The sequence below is a fragment of the Oncorhynchus clarkii genome, unplaced genomic scaffold, assembly GCF_045791955.1.
Source record: "Oncorhynchus clarkii lewisi isolate Uvic-CL-2024 unplaced genomic scaffold, UVic_Ocla_1.0 unplaced_contig_6271_pilon_pilon, whole genome shotgun sequence".
Taxonomy (NCBI): Eukaryota; Metazoa; Chordata; class Actinopteri; order Salmoniformes; family Salmonidae; genus Oncorhynchus; species Oncorhynchus clarkii.
In genome coordinates, this window is record NW_027261145.1 from 89,988 (window position 1) to 111,246 (window position 21,259).

A 21,259-nucleotide genomic window follows, 5' to 3' on the forward strand; every position below is an offset into this window, starting at 1 on the left:
GGTTAAATCAGAAGTAGCACCTGGCTAATCATGAATGCTAACCAGCTAACTAACATCCCGACCATGAGTTCACTAAGCTACTCTCCTCCTGTTAAAGAAGAGGAGGTCTGCTGGACGGAGAAAGAAGCTCTCGTGAAAGAGGAGGAGGATGTCACAGTTAAACAAGAAGTAGAGGATGAGGCTGTTACAGTGAAAGAAGAAGAGAAAGACGTTACAGTGAAAGAAGAGGATGTTACTGTAAAAGAAGAAGAAGCTTTCAGAGTGAAGGAGGAGCAGCAGGCTGCAGTGTTTGGAGTGAAAGAGGAGGAGGGAGAGTTGACGGTCACAGTGGAAGAAGTGTTTGGAGTTAAGGAAGAAGGGGAGATTACTGTCACATTGGATGAGGAAGAGGGAGAATTAGAGAAGACTGGAAATCTGATTAACACCAGTAAGTACCATCTTACAAATAGGGCCACAAATTCTGTAGTTGTTGAACTAATGTCTGTTTTTTAAAAGAGTATTCTACACTTGACTATGTTGTTTTGTATTGTAGGAATTGTTAAAGGTACAAAGAGTGGGGTCAACCCACCAAACGTTAATGGATTAAAAGTATTCCCATTATATTACCTACACATACACAATTCATAAAATCGATATCAACAATCCGTCTCCCATTCCTGTAAAAAAAAAAAGCGGCTAGACAGGACAACCCCATAGTTCTAGTCAACTATATGGTTTCCAGAGGGCATTTGTATAAATCTTTCTACAGTGACTAATGAAAGTCTGCATTTTGCTGCCCTGAAGTCTGCATTTTGCTGCCCTACATTGACTAAATGTAACGGATGTGAAACGGCTAGCTTAGTTAGTGGTGCGCGCTAAATAGCGTTTCAATCGGTGACGTCACTTGCTCTGAGACCTTGAAGTAGTAGTTCCCCTTTGCTCTGCAAGGGCCGTGGTTTTTGTGGAGCGATGGGTAACGATGCTTCTTGGGTAACTGTTGTTGATGTATGCAGAGGGTCCCTGGTTCGCGCCCGGGTGGGGACGGACTAAAGTTATACATAAACATGATTGACATGTTCCACTATTGTTGTCTTGCTAAGCACAAGAGGTGTTGTCATGACAGCCGGGTTGGTTAACACCTTGTTACAATTGCCCCCAACTCAGTGTTAACATTGCCCTAAGTCAAGCAGCCAAATTATGAAAACAACTAGTGATTTTAACTTTAGGATAGTATAAATTATACATGAATGATCATATACCAACTTTAGCTAGCCTTGGGGTCGTGTAGAAGCCAGACAAGTTGAACGATCATATAATAACGTTAACCAGCCTTGGGGTCGTGTAGAAGCCAAACAAGTTGAACGAAGTTCTAAACAGATCTGATGGCCGTCAGACAGATGGTTTGAGAGGATCTGAATGGCAATGCAAAAAACAGGGCTGCTACTGTAAATATTGGTTACGTACATTTCTAGCGAAATCATTACATATGTCTATGATAATTCATTAACATGAATGGTTTTGAAGTTAATTAAATTTATTTAGTTAAACATTTTCGGTGTTACATTTGACCCCACAGCGACTGTTACAATTGGCCCGGGGGGCAAATGAAAAGTGCAGACTTCTCGGACTGAAATCAATATTGTGATCTGACTGTTTTATGCACAAACCTATAAATGGTATGAATGTTTATGAGACAGATGTACGTTTGTTATATAAAACAATGACTTTGTTTCATAAATGCAATAAGGCACTCAAACCTGTGGATTATGGTGAATAACACACTAACAACAGCCCTTGTGTTAATCATGATAATTCACAAATTCACCTGCCTTATTGTGTAAATTAAATAACCTTATTTATATATATATATAAAAACATTTAATCCAGATCAAAATGATCCTTCCTCATCTTGATTCTGTCCTCTTCATCATTTGAAAATAAACTGAAAGGCAACATTCCAACCAAATGTCCTGAATCAGACAGTTGGTGGTAATAATAAAGGCTGTTTTTTATTGATTTATTTAAAAAAATATATATATTTAACCAGGTATATATAACACACAGAACACACAGAACACACAGAACACATAGAACGTACAACACAGAACACATACAACACACAGAACACATACAACACACAGAACACATACAACACACAGAACACATAGAACACACAGAACACATAGAACACACAGAACACACAGAACAGACAGAACACATAGAACTCACACAACACATAGAACACACACAACACATAGAACACACAGAACACATAGAACACATAGAACACATAGAACACACAGAACACATAGAACAAACTCAACACACAGAACACGTAGAACACATTTTTCCCATTTTTTGGGGGGTGACCAGTGAGATATACCTGCTGGAGCGCGTGCTGCTTTGGGGATGACCAGTGAGATATACCTGCTGGAGCGCGTGCTGCTTTGGGGGTGACCAGTGAGATATACCTGCTAGAGCGTGTGTTGACCAGTGAGATATACCTGCTGGAGCGCGTGGTGACCAGTGAGATATACCTGCTGGAGCACGTGCTACGGGTGGGTGTTGCTATGGTGACCAGTGAGATATACCTGCTGGAGCGCGTGCTGCTTTGGGGGTGACCAGTGAGATATACCTGCTAGAGCGTGTGTTGACCAATGAGATATACCTGCTGGAGCGCGTGGTGACCAGTGAGATATACCTGCTGGAGCACGTGCTACGGGTGGGTGTTGCTATGGTGACCAGTGAGATATACCTGCTGGAGCGCGTGCTATGGGTGGCTGCTGCTATGGTGACCAGTGAGATATACCTGCTGGAGCGCGTGCTATGGGTGGGAGCTGCTATGGTGACCAGTGAAATCTACCTGCTGGAGCGTGTGCTACGGGTGGGTGCTGCTTTGGTGACCAGTGAAATCTACCTGCTGGAGCGTGTGCTACGGGTGGGTGTTGCTATGGTGACCAGTGAGATATACCTGCTGGAGCGCGTGCTACGGGTGGGTGCTGCTTTGGTGACCAGTGAGATATACCTGCTGGAGCCCGTGCTACGAGTGGGTGCTGCTTTGGTGACCAGTGAGATATACCTGCTGGAGCGCGTGCTACGGGTGGGTGCTGCTTTGGTGACCAGTGAGATATACCTGCTGGAGCGCGTGCTACGGGTGGGTGCTGCTTTGGTGACCAGTGAGATATACCTGCTGGAGCGCGTGCTACGGGTGGGTGCTGCTTTGGTGACCAGTGAGATATACCTGCTGGAGCGCGTGCTACGGGTGGGTGCTGCTTTGGTGACCAGTGAAATCTACCTGCTGGAGCGCGTGCTACGGGTGGGTGTTGCTTTGGTGACCAGTGAGATATACCTGCTGGAGCGCGTGCTACGGGTGGGTGCTGCTATGGTGACCAGTGAGATATACCTGCTGGAGCGCGTGCTACGTGTGGGTGCTGCTATGGTGACCAGTGAGATATACCTGCTGGAGCGCGTGCTACGGGTGGGTGTTGCTTTGGTGACCAGTGAGATATAGCTCACTGGTCAACGAGAGCGTACTGGTCGCAGTGGTGGGTAGTATATGGGGCTTTGGTGTCAAAGTTGCTGAGTAGAGTGTTGGAGGGGTTGATGATTAGTTGACATGTAGAATCAGGTGCCCGGAGTCACATAAAATGTGTGCTGTTGGGGCGTACTGGAGGACTGGAGTTGGGAACCACTGTCAGAGAGGATGAGCTGTCCAATCAGCAGTCTACTTGCATGAATATTTTTTTATGACCTTTAAACGCCACACGACGTTCTGTTGATGTTGTTGTTGTTGTTGTTGTTGTACGCCACACACCATTCCAACACAGAAAAGCTGCCTTTTAACTTATTTACACTTTTTTTGGGAAGGAAAACTATTTAACTCATATTGTACTTATTTATGGGTCATATTTCATAGAAATCTGGAAACAGTGGACAGTTATTTTAAGTAGGTAACTTTATTATCAGCAATGTTAGCTTATCTTATCAAGCCAACTAAAATCGTATTAGTTGAAGAATTGGTCTGACTTCAAAAGCACTTGAACCACAATCATGTTGGGCTTCCCAGATTCCCACTTCCCAGGAGCACATGAATGCCCCATAGGTCCACCATGTTGGACTTCCCAGATTCCCACTTCCCAGGAGCACATGAATGCCCCATAGGTCCACCACGTTGGGCTTCCCAGTTTCTCACTTCCCAGGAGCACATGAATGCCCCATAGGTCCACCATGTTGGACTTCCCAGATTCCCACTTCCCAGGAGCACATGAATGCCCCATAGGTCCACCATGTTGGACTTCCCAGATTCCCACTTCCCAGGAGCACATGAATGCCCCATAGGTCCACCATGTTGGGCTTCCCAGTTTCCCACTTCCCAGGAGCACATGAATGCCCCATAGGTCCATCATGTCATAGAAAACACAGGTGCTGATTGTAAAAATGTTTGATTAATAAAACATATATATTCAAATGTGGAATGCCACGATTGAACGTTAATTACATACATCTACATGATGTATTGTTACACCATGTAGGAGCAGTATAGACCTAGTCTGTTCATTATATACATCTACATTATGTTTTATACACTGAACAAAAATATAAATGCAACATGTAAAATGTTGGTCCCAAGTTTCATGAGCTGAAATAAAAGATCCCTGAAATTTCCCATACGCACAAAAAGCTTATTTCTCTCAAATGTAAAATATTTGGCATGGGTCCTCAGATCCTCAAAAGGTTTTACAGCTGCACCATCGAGAGCATCCTGACGGGTTTCATCACTGCCTGGTATGGCAACTTCTCGGCCTCCGACCGCAAGACACTGCAGAGGGAAGTGCGCACGACCCAGTACATCACCGGGGCCAAGTTTCCTGCAATCCACGATCTCTATACCAGGCGGTGTCAGAGGAAGGCCCTAAAAACATCTATTCGAATGGCTACCCAGACTATTTGCATTGCCCCCACCATCTTCTACACTGCTGCTACTCTCTGTTAGCATCTATGCATAGTCACTTTGATAACTACATGTACATATTACCTCAATTACCTCAACACCGGTGCCCCCGCACATTGACTCTGTACCGGTACCCCATGTATATAGCCCCGCTATTATTAATTTACTGCTGCTCTTTAATAACTTGTTACTTCTATTTCTTATTCTTATTTCTTCTTATTATTTTTTTACTGAATTGTTGGTTAGGGGCTTGTCAGTAAGCATTTCACTGTAAGGTGGCTACACCTGTTGCATTCAGTGCATGTGACAAATAACATTTGATTTGTTGTGCACAAATTTGTTTACAGGCCTATGGCCTGTGAAAGCCATAGATTAGGGCCTTTGCCCTGTGAAAGCCATAGATTAGGGCCTTTGCCCTGTGAAAGCCATAGATTAGGGCCTTTGCCCTGTGAAAGCCATAGATTAGGGCCTTTGCCCTGTGAAAGCCATAGATTAGGGCCTTTGCCCTGTGAAAACCATAGATTAGGGCCTTTGCCCTGTGAAAGCCATAGATTAGGGCCTTTGCCCTGTGAAAGCCATAGATTAGGGCCTTTGCCCTGTGAAAGCCATAGATTAGGGCCTTTGCCCTGTGAAAGCCATAGATTAGGGCCTTTGCCCTGTGAAAGCCATAGATTAGGGCCTTTGCCCTGTGAAAACCATAGATTAGGGCCTTTGCCCTGTGAAAGCCATAGATTAGGGCCTTTGCCCTGTGAAAGCCATAGATTAGGGCCTTTGCCCTGTGAAAGCCATAGATTAGGGCCTTTGCCCTGTGAAAGCCATAGATTAGGGCCTTTGCCCTGTGAAAGCCATAGATTAGGGCCTAATGAATTTATTTCAATTGACTGATTTCCTCATATGAACTGTTTTTGCATGTTGCGTTTAAATACAACATGCAAATATAAAAATACACGTTCTTCTCAACTGCGTTACCCACTCCAGTCAGCAGATGGCGATGTGTCTTTCAGGCGATGCTTTCAGTGTGACGCGTAATCTAGTGGACGGGACGCTTCCTCGATAACAACAGCTAGTTATCCACCTCGTTATCTTGCTAGCCAAAATACCCGAAACAGTCAAGCTCTTTAGACACTTTCGGTGCATCAACCAGTCTGCGTTGAATACACTTCTGTCGTATCTAGTTGCCCCATTTAATTTCATATTTACGTTGTTAGTCAGCTGGCTGGTTAAGTTAGGCTAATCGCTCATGCGAACTAGTTACGTTAGCCAGCTAACATCTCCGACCATGAGCTCCCTAAGCTACTCTCCTCCTGCAAAAGGAGAGGAGGTCTGCTGGACGGAGAAAGGCATGTGGCTGAACATTGTCGTGAAAGAGGAGAAGGAAGAAGAGGATGTCACCGTAAAAGTAGAGGGTGAGGCTGTTACAGTGAAAGAAGAAGAGAAAGACGTTACCGTGAAAGAAGAGGAAGACGCGTTCAGAGTGAAAGAGGAGGAAGATAAAGAGGAGGATGCCGTTTTTGGAGGAATGAACGAGGGAGAGATAAATGGCACATCGAAAGAGGAAAAGGACACGGGAGAGTTGATTAACGCCAGTGAGTAGTACTATCTTAGAAACGGGCAAAACTCTGCAGTTGTTGAACTAATGTGTGGTTTTCAAGGGGCGTTCGTTCTATTGACGTTTTATACTTGAACATGTTGTTCTTTACTGTAGGAATTGTTAATGCTACAATGTAAGGTGTGTGTATACCATTAAAGAGCGGGCCAACAACAAAACGTAAACAATGGATCAAATGCATTAAAAGAGCAGCAGTAAATAATAATAGCAGGACGAAATACCAGTACAGAGTCAATGTGGAGGCTATATACAGGGGGTACCAGTACAGAGTCAATGTGGAGGCTATATACAGGGGGTACCAGTACAGAGTCAATGTGGAGGCTATATACAGGGGGTACCAGTACAGAGTCAATGTGGAGGCTATATACAGGGGGTACCAGTACAGAGTCAATGTGGAGGCTATATACATGGGGTACCAGTACAGAGTCAATGTGGAGGCTATATACAGGGTGTACCAGTACAGAGTCAATGTGGAGGCTATATACAGGAGGTACCAGTACAGAGTCAATGTGGAGGCTATATACAGGGGGTACCAGTACAGAGTCAATGTGGAGGCTATATAGAGGAGGTACCAGTACAGAGTCAATGTGGAGGTTATATACAGGGGGTACCAGTACAGAGTCAATGTGGAGGCTATATAGAGGAGGTACCAGTACAGAGTCAATGTGGAGGTTATATACAGGGGGTACCAGTACAGAGTCAATGTGGAAGCTATATACAGGGTGTACCAGTACAGAGTCAATGTGGAGGCTATATACAGGGGGTACCAGTACAGAGTCAATGTGGAGGCTGTATACAGGGGGTACCAGTACAGAGTCAATGTGGAGGCTATATACAGGGGGTACCAGTACAGAGTCAATGTGGAGGCTATATACAGGGGGTACCAGTACAGAGTCAATGTGGAGGCTATATACAGGGGGTACCAGTACAGAGTCAATGTGGAGGCTATATACAGGGTGTACCAGTACAGAGTCAATGTGGAGGCTATATACAGGAGGTACCAGTACAGAGTCAATGTGGAGGCTATATACAGGGGGTACCAGTACAGAGTCAATGTGGAGGCTATATAGAGGAGGTACCAGTACAGAGTCAATGTGGAGGTTATATACAGGGGGTACCAGTACAGAGTCAATGTGGAGGCTATATAGAGGAGGTACCAGTACAGAGTCAATGTGGAGGTTATATACAGGGGGTACCAGTACAGAGTCAATGTGGAAGCTATATACAGGGTGTACCAGTACAGAGTCAATGTGGAGGCTATATACAGGGGGTACCAGTACAGAGTCAATGTGGAGGCTGTATACAGGGGGTACCAGTACAGAGTCAATGTGGAGGCTATATACAGGGTGTACCAGTACAGAGTCAATGTGGAGGCTATATACAGGGGGTACCGGTACAGAGTCAATGTGGGGGTTATATACAGGGGTACCACTACTGTAAGTAGCCATTTCACTGTAAGGTGTTGTATTTAGCGCATGTGACAAATACAATTTTATTTGAGCAGCAGTAGTAGCAGTAGTAATAGTAGCAGTAGTGGTGGTAGTAGCAGTAGTAGAAATGGTAGTAGTAGTGGTAGCGGTAGCAGTAATAGTTGTGGTAGTAGTAGTAGTGGCTGCAGTAGTAGCATTAGTGGTGGTAGTAATAGTTGTGGTAGTAGTATTGGTAGCGGCAGTAGTTGTGGTAACAGTAGTAGTAGTGGCTGCAGTAGTAGTATTAGCGGTGGTAGCGGTTGTAGTTGTGGTAGCAGTAGTAGTAGTGGCTGCAGTAGTGGCTGCAGTAGTAGCATTAGCGGTGGTAGCGGTTGTGGTAGCGGTAGTAGTAGTGGCTGCAGTATTAGTATTAGCGGTGGTAGCGGTTAGTTGTGGTAGCAGTAGTAGTAGTGGCTGCAGTAGTAGTATTAGCGGTGGTAGCGGTTGTGGTAGCGGTAGTAGTAGTGGCTGCAGTAGTAGCATTAGCGGTGGTAGCGGTTGTGGTAGCGGTAGTAGTAGTGGCTGCAGTAGTAGTATTAGCGGTTGTAGTTGTGGTAGCGGTAGTAGTAGTGGCTGCTGTAGTAGTATTAGCGGTGGAAGCGGTTGTAGTTGTGGTAGCAGTAGTAGTAGTGGCTGCAGTAGTAGTATTAGCGGTGGTAGCGGTTGTAGCCACTACTGTAAGTAGCCATTTCACTGTAAGGTCTACATCTATTGTATTTAGCGCATTTGACTATTAACTTTTTATTTGAGTAGAAGTAGATATAGTAGCTGTGGTGGTAGTAATAGTAACAGAAGCAGTAGTAGTAGTAGTAACGGTAGCAGCAGTAGCAGCAGTAGCTGTAGTGGTGGTAGTAGTAGCAGTAGTATCAGTAGTAGTGGTTGTGGTAGCGGTAGTAGTTGTGGTAGGAGTTGTGGTAGCGGTAGCAGCAGTAGTGGTGGTAGTAGTTGCGGTAGTATCGGTAGTAGTAGCAGTAGTAGTGGTTGTGGTAGTGGTAGTGGTAGTAGTAGTAGTAGTGGTAGCAATAGTAGTAGTTGCAGTAGTAGTGGTAGTAGCTGTAGTAGTGGTAGCAGTAGTAGTGGTAATGGTAGTAGTAGTGGTAGCGGTAGTAGTAGTAGCTACAGTAGTGGTGGTAGCTGTAGTAGTAGTAGCTGCAGTAGTGGTGGTAGTAGTAGCTGTGGTAGCTGCGGTAGTCGTAGTAGCTGCAGTAGTTTGGATAGCGGTAGTAGTAGTAGCTACAGTAGTAGTGGTAGCTGTAGTAGTAGTAGCTACAGTAGTAGTGGTAGTAGTAGTAGCTGCAGTAGTAGTCGTAGTAGTAGTAGCTGCAGTAGTAGTGTTAGCAGTAGTTGTGGTAGCGGTAGTAGTGTTAGCAGTAGTTGTGGTAGCGGTGGTAGTGTGGAAGCAGTAGTAGTGGTAGAAACAGTAGTAGTGGTAGTAGCGGTGGTAGTGGTAATAGCGGTGGTAGAGGTAATAGTGATAGCAGTAGTAGTGGTGGAAGTAGTGGTAGCAGTAGTGGTAGTAACAGTATTAGTAGTAGTAGCAGTAATGGTAGTAGCAGTAGCAATAGAAGTATTAGTAGTAGCAGCAGTAATGGTAGTAGCAGTAGCAATAGAAGTGGCAGTAGTAGTATTAGTAGTAGCAGCAGTAATGGTAGTAGCAGTAGCGATAGTAGTAGTAGTAGCTGTGGTAGCGGTAGTAGTCGTAGCTGCAGTAGTAGTTTTAGCAGTAGTTGTGGTAGCGGTAGTAGTGTTAGCAGTAGTTGTGGTATCGGTAGTAGTGTTAGCAGTAGTTGTGGTAGCGGTGGTAGTGTTAGCAGTAGTTGTGGTAGCGGTAGTAGTGTTAGCAGTAGTTGTGGTAGCGGTGGTAGTGTTAGTAGTAGTTGTGGTATCGGTAGTAGTGTTAGCAGTAGTTGTGGTAGCGGTAGTAGTGTTAGCAGTAGTTGTGGTATCGGTAGTAGTGTTAGCAGTAGTTGTGGTAGCGGTAGTAGTGTTAGCAGTAGTAGCTGCAGTGATAGTGGAAGCAGTAGTTGTAGTAGCGGAAGCAGTAGTAGTAGTGGTAGTGGTAGTAGCAGTAATAGTAGTAGTGGTAGGAGTAGTAGTAGCAGCAGTAATGTTTGTGGTAGTAGCAGCAGTAATGTTAGTAGCAGTAGCAATAGAAGTGGCAGTAGTAGTATTAGTAGTAGCAGCAGTAATGTTAGTTACAGTAGCAATAGAAGTGGCAGTAGTAGTATTAGTAGTAGCAGCAGTAATGTTAGTTACAGTAGCAATAGAAGTGGCAGTAGTAGTATTAGTAGTAGTAGCAGCAGTAATGATAGTAGTAGTAGTAGCACTAGTAGTTGAGTAGTTGTAGTAGTAGCACTAGTAGTTGAGTAGTAGTAGTAGTTGTGGTGGTAGTAGTAGTTGTGGTGGTAGTAATAGCACTAGTAGTTGAGTAGTAGAATTAGCACTAGTAGTTGAGGAGTAGTAGTAGTGGTAGCAGTAATAGCAGCAATAATGGTAGTAGCGGTAGTAGCAATAGAAGTGGCAGTAGTAGCAGTAATGGTAGTAGCAGTAGTAGTAGTAGTGGTAGTATTAGCAGTGGTAGTGGTAGTAGTAGTAGCGGTGGTGGTAGCAGTAGTAAAATGCATCTTTGTAAAACATTAAAAGTGTTTTCTATTAAACCCTAATAACTCCACTTCTCTTCTCTTAATCAACTTGAAACTTGATCCATTGAAGTGTTTTGAATTGTTAGGAGTCCACAAGGGAGGATATTTAATGCTTCCATGCAAAGGTCTCTTTCAGCCTGGACCTATAGTACTATAATATACTGTAATACTTTACTATAGTACTATAATATATGTATAATACTTCCATGCAACGGTCTCTTTCAGCCTGGACCTATAGTACTATAATATACTGTAATACTTTACTATAGTACTCTAATATACTGTAATACTTTACTATAGTACTATAATATATGTATAATACTTCCATGCAACGGTCTCTTTCAGCCTGGACCTATAGTACTATAATATACTGTAATACTTTACTATAGTACTCTAATATACTGTAATACTTTACTATAGTACTATAATATATGTATAATACTTCCATGCAACGGTCTCTTTCAGCCTGGACCTATAGTACTATAATATACTGTAATACTTTACTATAGTACTCTAATATACTGTAATACTTTACTATAGTACTATAATATATGTATAATACTTCCATGCAACGGTCTCTTTCAGCCTGGACCTATAGTACTATAATATACTGTAATACTTTACTATAGTACTATAATATCCTGTTACATTGCTGCTTGCAGCAATATTTATTATGACGGAAATTGGAAATGTTCTGAAAATCTGATCTCAAATGTTCTGACCTTCAGGTTATTGAGGGATCTAGTCTGGATTAAACCTCAAAGGCAGTAGGATTATAAATATCTGGTCACTTTCCCCAATTTTCCAAGATGCCCAGAATCATTAGCGAATAAGCAGGAAATCCGGAATCCTCCAAACCAGGATTTCTGAAAAGCCTGGGAATTCTGGGAAATCAAACCTAATAGGAAGACAGTTTTGTCAGTTTTATCATTCAGGTCTCTGTTTAACTACACGCTCTGTATTTTATTGAGGGATCTAGTCTGGATTTAACCTCATGGGAAGAGTTTTATAATGTGGAGGTTTCATTCAGGTCTATATTTAACTAAATACCTTGTCTTTGGCAGGAGAGAGACCAGACGCTCACTCTGACAGCGGGAAGAGTCCTTCAGGGGAACCAGACCCAGAGACGCCCAAACCAGCAAGACAGCATCACTGCTCCCACTGTGGAAAGAGTTTTACCTGGTTAGGGTACCTAAAACAGCATGAGAGAACACACACAGGAGAAAAGCCTTTCCAATGTTCCCAGTGTGAAAAGAGTTTTACCGTGTTAGTTAACCTGAAAAGGCATGAGAAACTACACTCTGGAGAAAAGCCATTCCAATGTTCCCAGTGTGGAAAAAGTTTTACCCGGTTAGGACACTTAAAAGAGCATGAGAGGACACACACAGGAGAAAAGCCTTACCACTGCCCCCAATGTGAAAAGAGATTTTCACGATCAGGGGATCTAAAAAGTCATGAGAGGACACACACAGGAGAAAAGCCTTACCAATGTTCTCAGTGTGAGAAGAGTTTCACCCAGGTAGGGAACCTGAAAATACATAACAGAATACACTCTGGAGAGAAGCCTTACCACTGCTCCCAATGTGGAAAGAGTTTTACCTGGTTAGGGAGTCTGAATTCGCATGAGTGGACACACAGAGGAGAGATGCCTTACCACTGCTCCCAATGTGAAAAGCGTTTTAGCCAGTTGGAGCACCTGAAATCACATGAAAGAACACATTCAGGAGAGAAGCCTTTCCACTGCTCTCATTGTGGAAAAACATTTTCCCAGTCAGAGGACCTGAAATCCCATGAGAGAATAGAGAGGCTGTGTTCTGACTTATGTTTTTGACTGGAAATGTGTGTGTTTTGAAATCATATTGTTTATATGAAACCAAAATAGGCGATGTTCGATGGGGTTGAGGTCAGGGCTCTGTGCAGGCCAGTCAAGTTTTTCCACACCGATCTCGACAAACCATTTCTGTATGGGCCTCGCTTTGTGCATGGGAGCATTGTCTTGCTGAATCAGGAAAGGGCCTTTTCCCATAACTGTTGCCACAACGATGGAAGCATAGAATCATCTAGAAAGTCATTGTAGGCTGTAGCATTAAGATTTCCCTTCACTGGAACTAAGGGGCATAACCCGAACCATGAAAAACAATCCCACACCATTATTCCTCCCCCACCAAACTTTGGCTCCATGCATTGGGACAGGTAGCATTCTCCTGGCATCCACCAAACCCAGACTCATCTGTCGGACTGCCAGATGGTGAAGCGTGAATCATCACTCCAGAGAATGTGTTTCCACTGATCCAGAGTCTAATGGCGGTGAGCTTTACACCACTCCAGCCGACCATTGGCATTGCACATGGTGATTTTAGGCTTGTGGTCGACTACTCATCCATGGAAACCCATTTCATGAAGCTCCCGACGAACAGTTCTTGTTGACGTTGCTTCCTGGAGGCAGTTTGGAACTTGGTAGTGAGTGTTGCAACCGAGGACAGAGGATTTTTACGCGCTACGTGCTTCAGTACTCCCCTACTACTTCGCGGCTGAGCCATTGTTGCTACAAGAAGTTTCCACTTCACAATAACAGCACTTACGGTTGACCGGGGCAGAAATTTGACAAACTGACTTGATAGAAAGGTGGCATCCTATGACGGTGCCACATTGAAAGTCACTGAGCTCTTCAGTAAGGCCGATGTTTGTCTATGGAGATTGCAAGGCTGTGTGCTTGATTTTTATACAACTGTCAACAATGGGTGTGGCTGAAATAAACAAATCCACTAATTTGAAGATGTATATTATATTAAATTCAAAAGACACTCACACATCTGAGTAATCTAATTTGCAGGGCAACACTTGAACACGATGAAGGAAAAAGGAAACCGCACACTGCTCTTGATCGTATCACTGCTCTTGGTAGTATCACTGCTCTTGGTAGTATCACTGCTCTTGATAGTATCACTGCTCTTGATCGTATCACTGCTCTTGGTAGTATCACTGCTCTTGGTAGTATCACTGCTCTTGATAGTATCACTGCTCTTGATGGTATCACTGATATTGATAGTATCACTGCTCCTGATGGTATCACTGCTCTTGGTAGTATCACTGCTCTTGGTAGTATCACTGCTCTTGATAGTATCACTGCTCTTGATGGTATCACTGATATTGATAGTATCACTGCTCCTGATGGTATCACTGCTCTTGATGGTATCACTGATATTGATAGTATCACTGCTCTTGATAGTATCACTGCTCTTGATAGTATCACTGCTCTTGATAGTATCACTGATATTTAATAAGCTTTTACGTATCGGCCTCACGGTCTTTCGTCAGAGCTTTTGTGATTAAAAAAAAAAAATGTGCACCATTATGTAGACCTAGCCCCTCCCACATTCGATGTGTGGAACACACATCGAAAGGGGTTGGAGGCAAAGGAAAAACAAATAAGTGCTACCAAATATAACAATATATATTTCATAAATATTACCAAAGTGTATAAATAAGACGTATGAAACACGTCTGTAAAACCCCAATGAGGACATAGCAAGTATTCATTAGTCTTTGGGTACATCATATGAACCACGTCTGTAAAACCCCAATGTCATCAAAGCTGTCAAAGCTGTCATCAAGGCAAAGTGGGTGGCTACTTTGAAGAATCTCAAATATAAAATATATTTTGATTGGTTTAACACTTTTTTTTGGTTACTACATGTTTCCATGTGTGTTATTTTATTGTTTTGATGTCTTCACTATTATACAATGTAGAAAAGAGTCGAAAGAAAGAAAAACCCTGGAATGAGCAGGTGTGTCAACTATTTGACTGGTAGTGTACATCTACATGATGTATTGTTACACCATGTAGGAGCAGCCAAGTCTGTTCATTATATACATCTACATCTACATGATGTATTGTTACACCATGTAGGAGCAGTATGGACATATTTGTTAATTATAATATATGTTTTGGCGAATTAATATGAAATTATCTTAAATGCAGATGTGCAGTAGTCTAGTATTTAAATTCTCACCCAATAAAAATCTGCACTAATGAATCAAAACATGCTTCTCTTTGTACGTTTCCATATAATATTGACTTCTATAATAAACTTTTTGTCTGAAAATAAAATAATTTCCGTAACTGCGTTATCCACTCTAGTCAGCAGTTGGCGATGTTTGTTTTTCTCGCGATACTACTTGCGTGACGTATAATCTAGTTGACGGGGACGGGACACTTCAACAACAGTTAGCCACCTCGCCGAAATATTCAAGGTCTTTATACTATTTCGGTGTATATTAGCCATTGTGTTATAAACACACGTCTACCAGTTACCCAATTTCATTTCATATTTACGTTGTTCGCTAGCTGGTTGGTTAAATTTGCCTATCACTAGTCTAATCGCTAATGCTAACTAGCTAGCTAACTTCCTCGACCATGAGCGCACTAAGATACTGCCATACTAAAGAGGAGGTCGGATGGACGGAGAAAGAAACTCTGGTGAAAGAGGAGGATGAAGAGGATGATGTCGCAGTTAAAATAGAAGTAGAGGACGAGGCTGTTACTGTGAAAGAAGAAGAGACTGTTAAAATAGAAGTAGAGGGTGAGGCTGTTACTGTGAAAGAAGAAGAGATGGACGTTAGAGTGAATGAAGACAAAAGAGAGTTCGGAGTGAAAGAGGAGGGGGATGTTACCAAAGATATGTATATCTGTGATGTAAAAAAAGAGGAGGAGGAGGATGCAGTTTTTGGAGTGGAGGGAGAGATAACTGTCACAGTGAAAGAAGAAGAAGAGGAGACAGGAGATTTGATTGACATCAGTAAGTAATCGAAGTAAAGTTGGTTTTATTTACAATCATTAAAATATATTCACATTATATTAAATGCCTACTTTTACAACCTTTGATTTGCATCGATGTGTTGATTTGATAGAATCACATCAAGACGTAAAAAATGCATTTACATCTCTGATCTGCAATAACTTTTTTCATGGGTTGTCATAGAAACCTCAGAACCAGTGCTTAATATTCTAAACTGGTCTGGTCTACTTTCACAACCTTTGATTTGGGAAAAAAAAGTGAATCATTGATTTGATAGAAAGACATCAAATCATTAAAGGCATTTAAATCTATTTGATTAAAAAAGTTATTGTGGATAAGAGATGTAGCCCTTTCCATCACTCACAGCCCATATGTCATCCAGTTTATGGGTTGAAAATGGCAGATTTGGTCACGCTATACATGACGTCAGAGCTCAGTGGCTGTACAGTAACACGCTATACATGATGTCAGAGCTCAGTGGATGTACAGTAACACGCTATACATGATGTCAGAGCTCAGCTGCTGTATAGTAACACGCTATACATGACGTCAGAGCTCAGTGGCTGTACAGTAACACGCTATACATGACGTCAGAGCTCAGTGGCTGTACAGTGACATGCTATACATGACGTCAGAGCTCAGTGGCTGTACAGTAACACGCTATACATGACGTCAGAACTCACTTTCTCTGCTGTGTGGGTTTCGACTGACAGCCGTTATAAACTGGAGCGTAACAAGAAGATCCCCCCCTCCCTCCCTCCCGCTAATGGGGCTACTTCTGCACATTAGTGGTTGTCTGAGTGGAATGCTGTAAATCAAGAGGAGTTGATGTTGTCTGAGTGGAATGCTGTAAATCAAGAGGAGTTGATGTTGTCTTGAGTGGAATGCTGTAAATCAAGAGGAGTTGATGTTGTCTTGAGTGGAATGCTGTAAATCAAGAGGGGTCAATGCTGTCTGAAAGATGAAATGTTGAGGATTATAAGAAATACCGCGTCGATGTCATAGAAGCAAACGACACAGCAGTGAGTCCTAATTGTTCACTTCACATCATTTACAATATCAAGGTTTATGAGCCGTATGTTTGATCCACAGTTACAAGGATGGCATTATAATCCAATCAAATTGTATTGGTCACATACACATGGTTAGCAGTAAACATTATTAATTAAAGTGGAATTATTAAAGTGACTAGTGTTCCATTTATTAAAGTGGCCAATGATATCAAGTCTGTAGATAGGCAGCCGCCTCTCTGTGCTAGTGATGGCTGTTTAACAGTCTGATGGCCTTGAGATAGAAGCTATTTTTCAGACTCTCGGTCCCAGCTTTGATGCACCTGTACTGATCTCGCCTTCTGGATGATAGAGGGGTGAACAGGCAGTGGCTCGGGTGGTTGTTGTCCTTGATTATCTTTTTTTGCCTTCCTGTGACATCGGTTGTTGAAGGTGTCCTGGAGGGCAGGTAGTTTTCCCCCAGTGATGCGTTGTGCAGACCGCACCACCCTCTGGAGAGCCCTATGGTTGTGGACAGTGCAGTTGAACCAGGAACACATCGACAACAGCCACCCTCGAAGCAGCATTACCCATCGCTCCACAAAAGCCGCGGCCCTTGCAGAGCAAGGGGAACGACTACTCCAAGTCTCAGAGCGAGTGACGTAGCTAGCCATTTCACATCGGTTACACCAGCCTAATCTCGGGAGTTGATAGGCTTGAAGTCATAAACAGCTCAATGCTTGAAGCATTGCGAAGAGCTGCTGGCAAAACGCACGAAAGCGCTGTTTGATTGAATGCTTACGAGCCTGCTGCTGCCTACCACCGCTCAGTCAGACTGCTCTATCAAATCATAGACTTAGTTATAACATGATAACACACAGAAATACGAGCCTTAGATCATTAATATGGTCGAAACGTTTATTCTTTCAGTTAAATATGGAACCGTTCCGTATTATCTGACGGGGGGCATCCCTCAGTCTAAATATTCCTGTTACATTGTAACAACCTTCAATGTTATGTCATAGTTACGTAAAATTCTGACAAATTAGTTCGCCACGAGCCAGGCGGGCCAAACTGTTGCATATACCCTTGACTCTGCGTGCAATGAACGCAAGAGAAGTGACACAATTTCACCTGGTTAATATTGACTTGCGCTTTTGTTAAATTATCCCCGGTTTGGCGAAGTTGGCTCTCTTTGTTAGGAATAAATAGTCTTCACACAGTTCGCAACGAGCCAGGCAGCCCAAACTATTGCATATACCCTGACCCTTGATGTTTATGGTTAGGTACACGTTGGAGCAAAGACAGTACTTTTTTGCGAATGCGCACTGCATCGATTATATCAGGTCACGCTAGATAAACTAGTAATATCATCAACCATGTGTAGTTAACTAGTGATTATGATTGATTGATTGATTGTTTTTTATAAGATAAGTTTAATGCTAGCTAGCAGCTTACCTTGGCTTCTTACTGCATTCACGTAACAGACAGGCTCCTCGTGGAGTGCAATGTGAGGCAGGTGGTTAGAGCATTGGACTAGTTAACCGTAAGGTTGCAAGATTGAATCCCCGAGCTGACAAGGGAAGCATCTGTCGTTCTGCCCCTGAACAAGGCAGTTAACCCACCGTTCCTAGGCCGTCATTGAAAATAAGAATGTGTTCTTAACTGACTTGCCTAGTTAAATAAAGGTGTAAAAAAAACCAGCCAAATCGGTCTCCAAAAATACCGATTTCCGATTGTTATGAAAACTTGAAATCGGCCCTAATTAATCGGCCATTACGATTAATCGGTCAACCTCTACTGTAGGCAGTCTCGTCATTGTTGGTCATCAAGCCTACCACTGTTGTGTCGTCTGCAAACTTGATGATTGAGTTGGAGGCGTGCATGGCCACTCAGTCGTGGGTGAACAAGGGAGTACATGAGGGGGCTGGGAACGCACCCAGTGTTGATGATCAGCGGAGTGGAGATGTTGTTTCCTACCTTCACCACCTGGGGGTGGCCCGTCAGGAAGTCCAGGACCCAGTTGCAGAGGACGGGGTCAAGACCCAGGGACTCGAGCTTAATGATGAGTTTGGAGGGTACTATGGTGTTGAATGCTGAGCTGTAGTCAATGAACAGCATTCGTACATAGGTATTCCTCTGGTCTAGATGGGATAGGGCAGTGTGATGGCGATTGCATCGTCTATGGACTCTATGGTCTAGGGTGTCAGGAAGGGTGTCAGGTAGGGTGTCAGGTAGGGTGTCAGGTAAGGTGGAGGTGATATGCTCCTTGACTAGTCTCTTAAAGCACTTCATGATGACAGAAGTGAGTGCTACGGGGCGGTAGTCGTTTAGCTCAGTTACCTTAGCTTTCTTGGGTACAGGAACAATGGTGGCCCTCTTGAAGCATGTGGGGACAACAGACTGGAATAGGGATTGATTGAATATGTCCGTAAACGCACCCTGTGTTGTCCTGAACAGAATGAGCCTATGTTTCTTGTAGTGTGAAGAAAAATGACAATCTGTTTGTCTGAAGTGCCTTGTGAAAGCCTAACACTGTAAAATCGTAGTCTATAGCTTATCCATTTTGGCAATTTAATAAGCATTCAAATGACGCCCACCTGACCCAGATTCCGATTTATAATGGAATGTTTTTTGGATTGTGGCAACAACAACAGTAATTGTGTGTTGGTGGGGAAGCAGGGCTGTGTTCCAAACAAAAAACGATAATTGGGCTTGCTTCAGTTCCTCAACTGCAAAGCTAGGAGAGCTCAAAAAAAGCACCATATTGGGCTTGCTTCAGTTCCTCAACTGCAAAGCTAGGAGAGCTCAAAAAAAAGCACCTTATTGGGCTTGCTTCAGTTCCTCAACTGCAAAGCTAGGAGAGCTCAAAAAAAGCACCTTATTGGGCTTGCTTCAGTTCCTCAACTGCAAAGCTAGGAGAGCTCAAAAAAAGCACCTTAATAGTTGAAGGCTCTTCTCTTGAATCATAAAAGTGCATTGAAATTACACTATATATGCAAAAGTATGTGGACGCCCCTTCAAATGAGTGGATTCGGCTATTTCAGCTACACCCGTTGCTGACAGGTGTATAAAATCAAGCACACGGCCATGCAATCTCCATAGACACCCAATGACAGTAGAATGGCCTTACTGAAGAGTTCAGGACTTGACTTTCAACGTGGCTCAGTCATTGGAAGCCACCTTTCCAACAAGTCAGTTTGTCAAATTTCTGCCCTGCTAGAGCTGCCCCGGTCAACTGTAAGTTTTGTTATTGTGAAGTGGAAACGTGTAGGATCAACAACGGCTTAGCCGCAAAGTGGTAGGTCATGCAAGCACACAGAACGGGACCGCCAAGTGCTGAAGTGCTTAGCGTGTTAAAATCGTCTGTCCTTGGTTGCAACACTCACTACCGAGTTCCAAACTGCCTCTGGAAGCTTCATGAAATGGGTTTCCATGGCTGAGAAGCCACACACAAGCCTAAGATCACCATGCTTAATGCCAAGCGTCGGCTGGAGTGGTGTAAAGCTCGTCGCCATTGGACTCTGGGGCAGTGGAAACGCCTTCTCTGGAGTGATGAATCACGCTACACCATCTGGAAGTCCGACGGAAGATTCTGGGTTTGGCGGATTCCAGGAGAACGTTACCTGCCCTAATGCATAGTGCCAACTGTAAAGTTTGGTGGAGGAGGAATAATGGTCTCGGGCTGTTTTTCATGGTTCGGGCTAGGCCCCTTATCTTATCTAGGAGATTCTGTGCTTTCATCTTTGTGGCAACAGTTATGGGAAGGCCCTTTCCTGTTTCATCATGAACATGCCCCCCAGTGCACAAATCCAGGTCCATACAGAAATGGTTTGTCGAGATCGGTGTGATAATATGAAAATGAATCCAACTAAACGAATCCAACAAAACGAATCCAACTAAACGAATCCAACTCAACGAATCCAACTAAACGAATCCAACTAAATGATTCACTCGATTCCAGATGATGTTCAGGAGGTGTCTGATTAAGTTCGGATGCTGCAGGGTTTACAGGCCCTGTGTGTTGTAGTATATCTCAGCTTAGCTCTCTGGCTGAGCTCCTGGGATTCTCTCAGCTGACTGTTCTGGATCTCTGGATGTCGTTCTGTTGGATGGGACCTGTGTTGTATATCTCAGCTTAGCTCTCTGGCTGAGCTCCTGGGATTCTCTCAGCTGACTGTTCTGGATCTCTGGATGTCGTTCTGTTGGATGGGACCTGTGTTGTAGTATATCTCAGCTTAGCTCTCTGGCTGAGCTCCTGGGATTCTCTCAGCTGACTGTTCTGGATCTCTGGATGTCGTTCTGTTGGATGGGACCTGTGTTGTAGTATATCTCAGCTTAGCTCTCTGGCTGAGCTCCTGGGATTCTCTCAGCTGACTGTTCTGGATCTCTGGATGTTGTTCTGTTGGTTGGGACCTGTGTGTGTTCCCTTGGATGCTACTGTAGTGTAACGGTCTCTCTGGCTGAGCTCCTGGGATTCTCTCAGCTGACTGTTCTGGATCTCTGGAGTATTTCTATATGGAATATGGAGTATTTCTATATGGGGTACTTCTATATTATGGTGTATTTCTATATGGAGTATTTCTATATGGGGTTTTTCTATATGGAGTATTTCTATATGGAATATGGAGTATTTCTATATGGAATATGGAGTATTTCTATATGGAGTATTTCTATATTGAGTATTTCTATATTTATTTATTATTTTTTTTTTTTAACCTTTATTTAACTAGGCAAGTCAGTTAAGAACAAATTCTTATTTTCAATGACGGCCTAGGAACAGTGGGTTAACTGCCTGTTCAGGGGCAGAACGACAGATTT

At 43.3% G+C, this 21,259-nt stretch overlaps 2 protein-coding genes across 3 annotated transcripts in view; both read left to right on the plus strand.

Moving 5' to 3' along the window:
• LOC139405247 (zinc finger protein 625-like) overlaps positions 1-21,259 on the plus strand; it is a 25,965-nt gene continuing 4,706 nt past the window's right edge. Inside the window, exons 1-2 of one of the 2 annotated variants that reach the window (XM_071147686.1) lie at positions 1-427; positions 11,715-11,832. In XM_071147686.1, coding sequence (XP_071003787.1) covers positions 31-427; positions 11,715-11,832 — 515 coding nt within the window. In that variant the 5' untranslated portion in view covers positions 1-30. Of the gene's footprint in view, positions 428-6,200; positions 6,517-11,714; positions 12,482-21,259 lie in introns of those variants that run through there. The other variant, XM_071147687.1, reaches the window with a different exon arrangement.
• The window catches only part of LOC139405256 (zinc finger protein 79-like), a 7,883-nt gene continuing 1,691 nt past the window's right edge, over positions 15,068-21,259 (plus strand). Inside the window, exon 1 of the mRNA XM_071147701.1 lies at positions 15,068-15,453. Coding sequence (XP_071003802.1) covers positions 15,068-15,453 — 386 coding nt within the window. The remainder of the gene's footprint in view (positions 15,454-21,259) is intronic.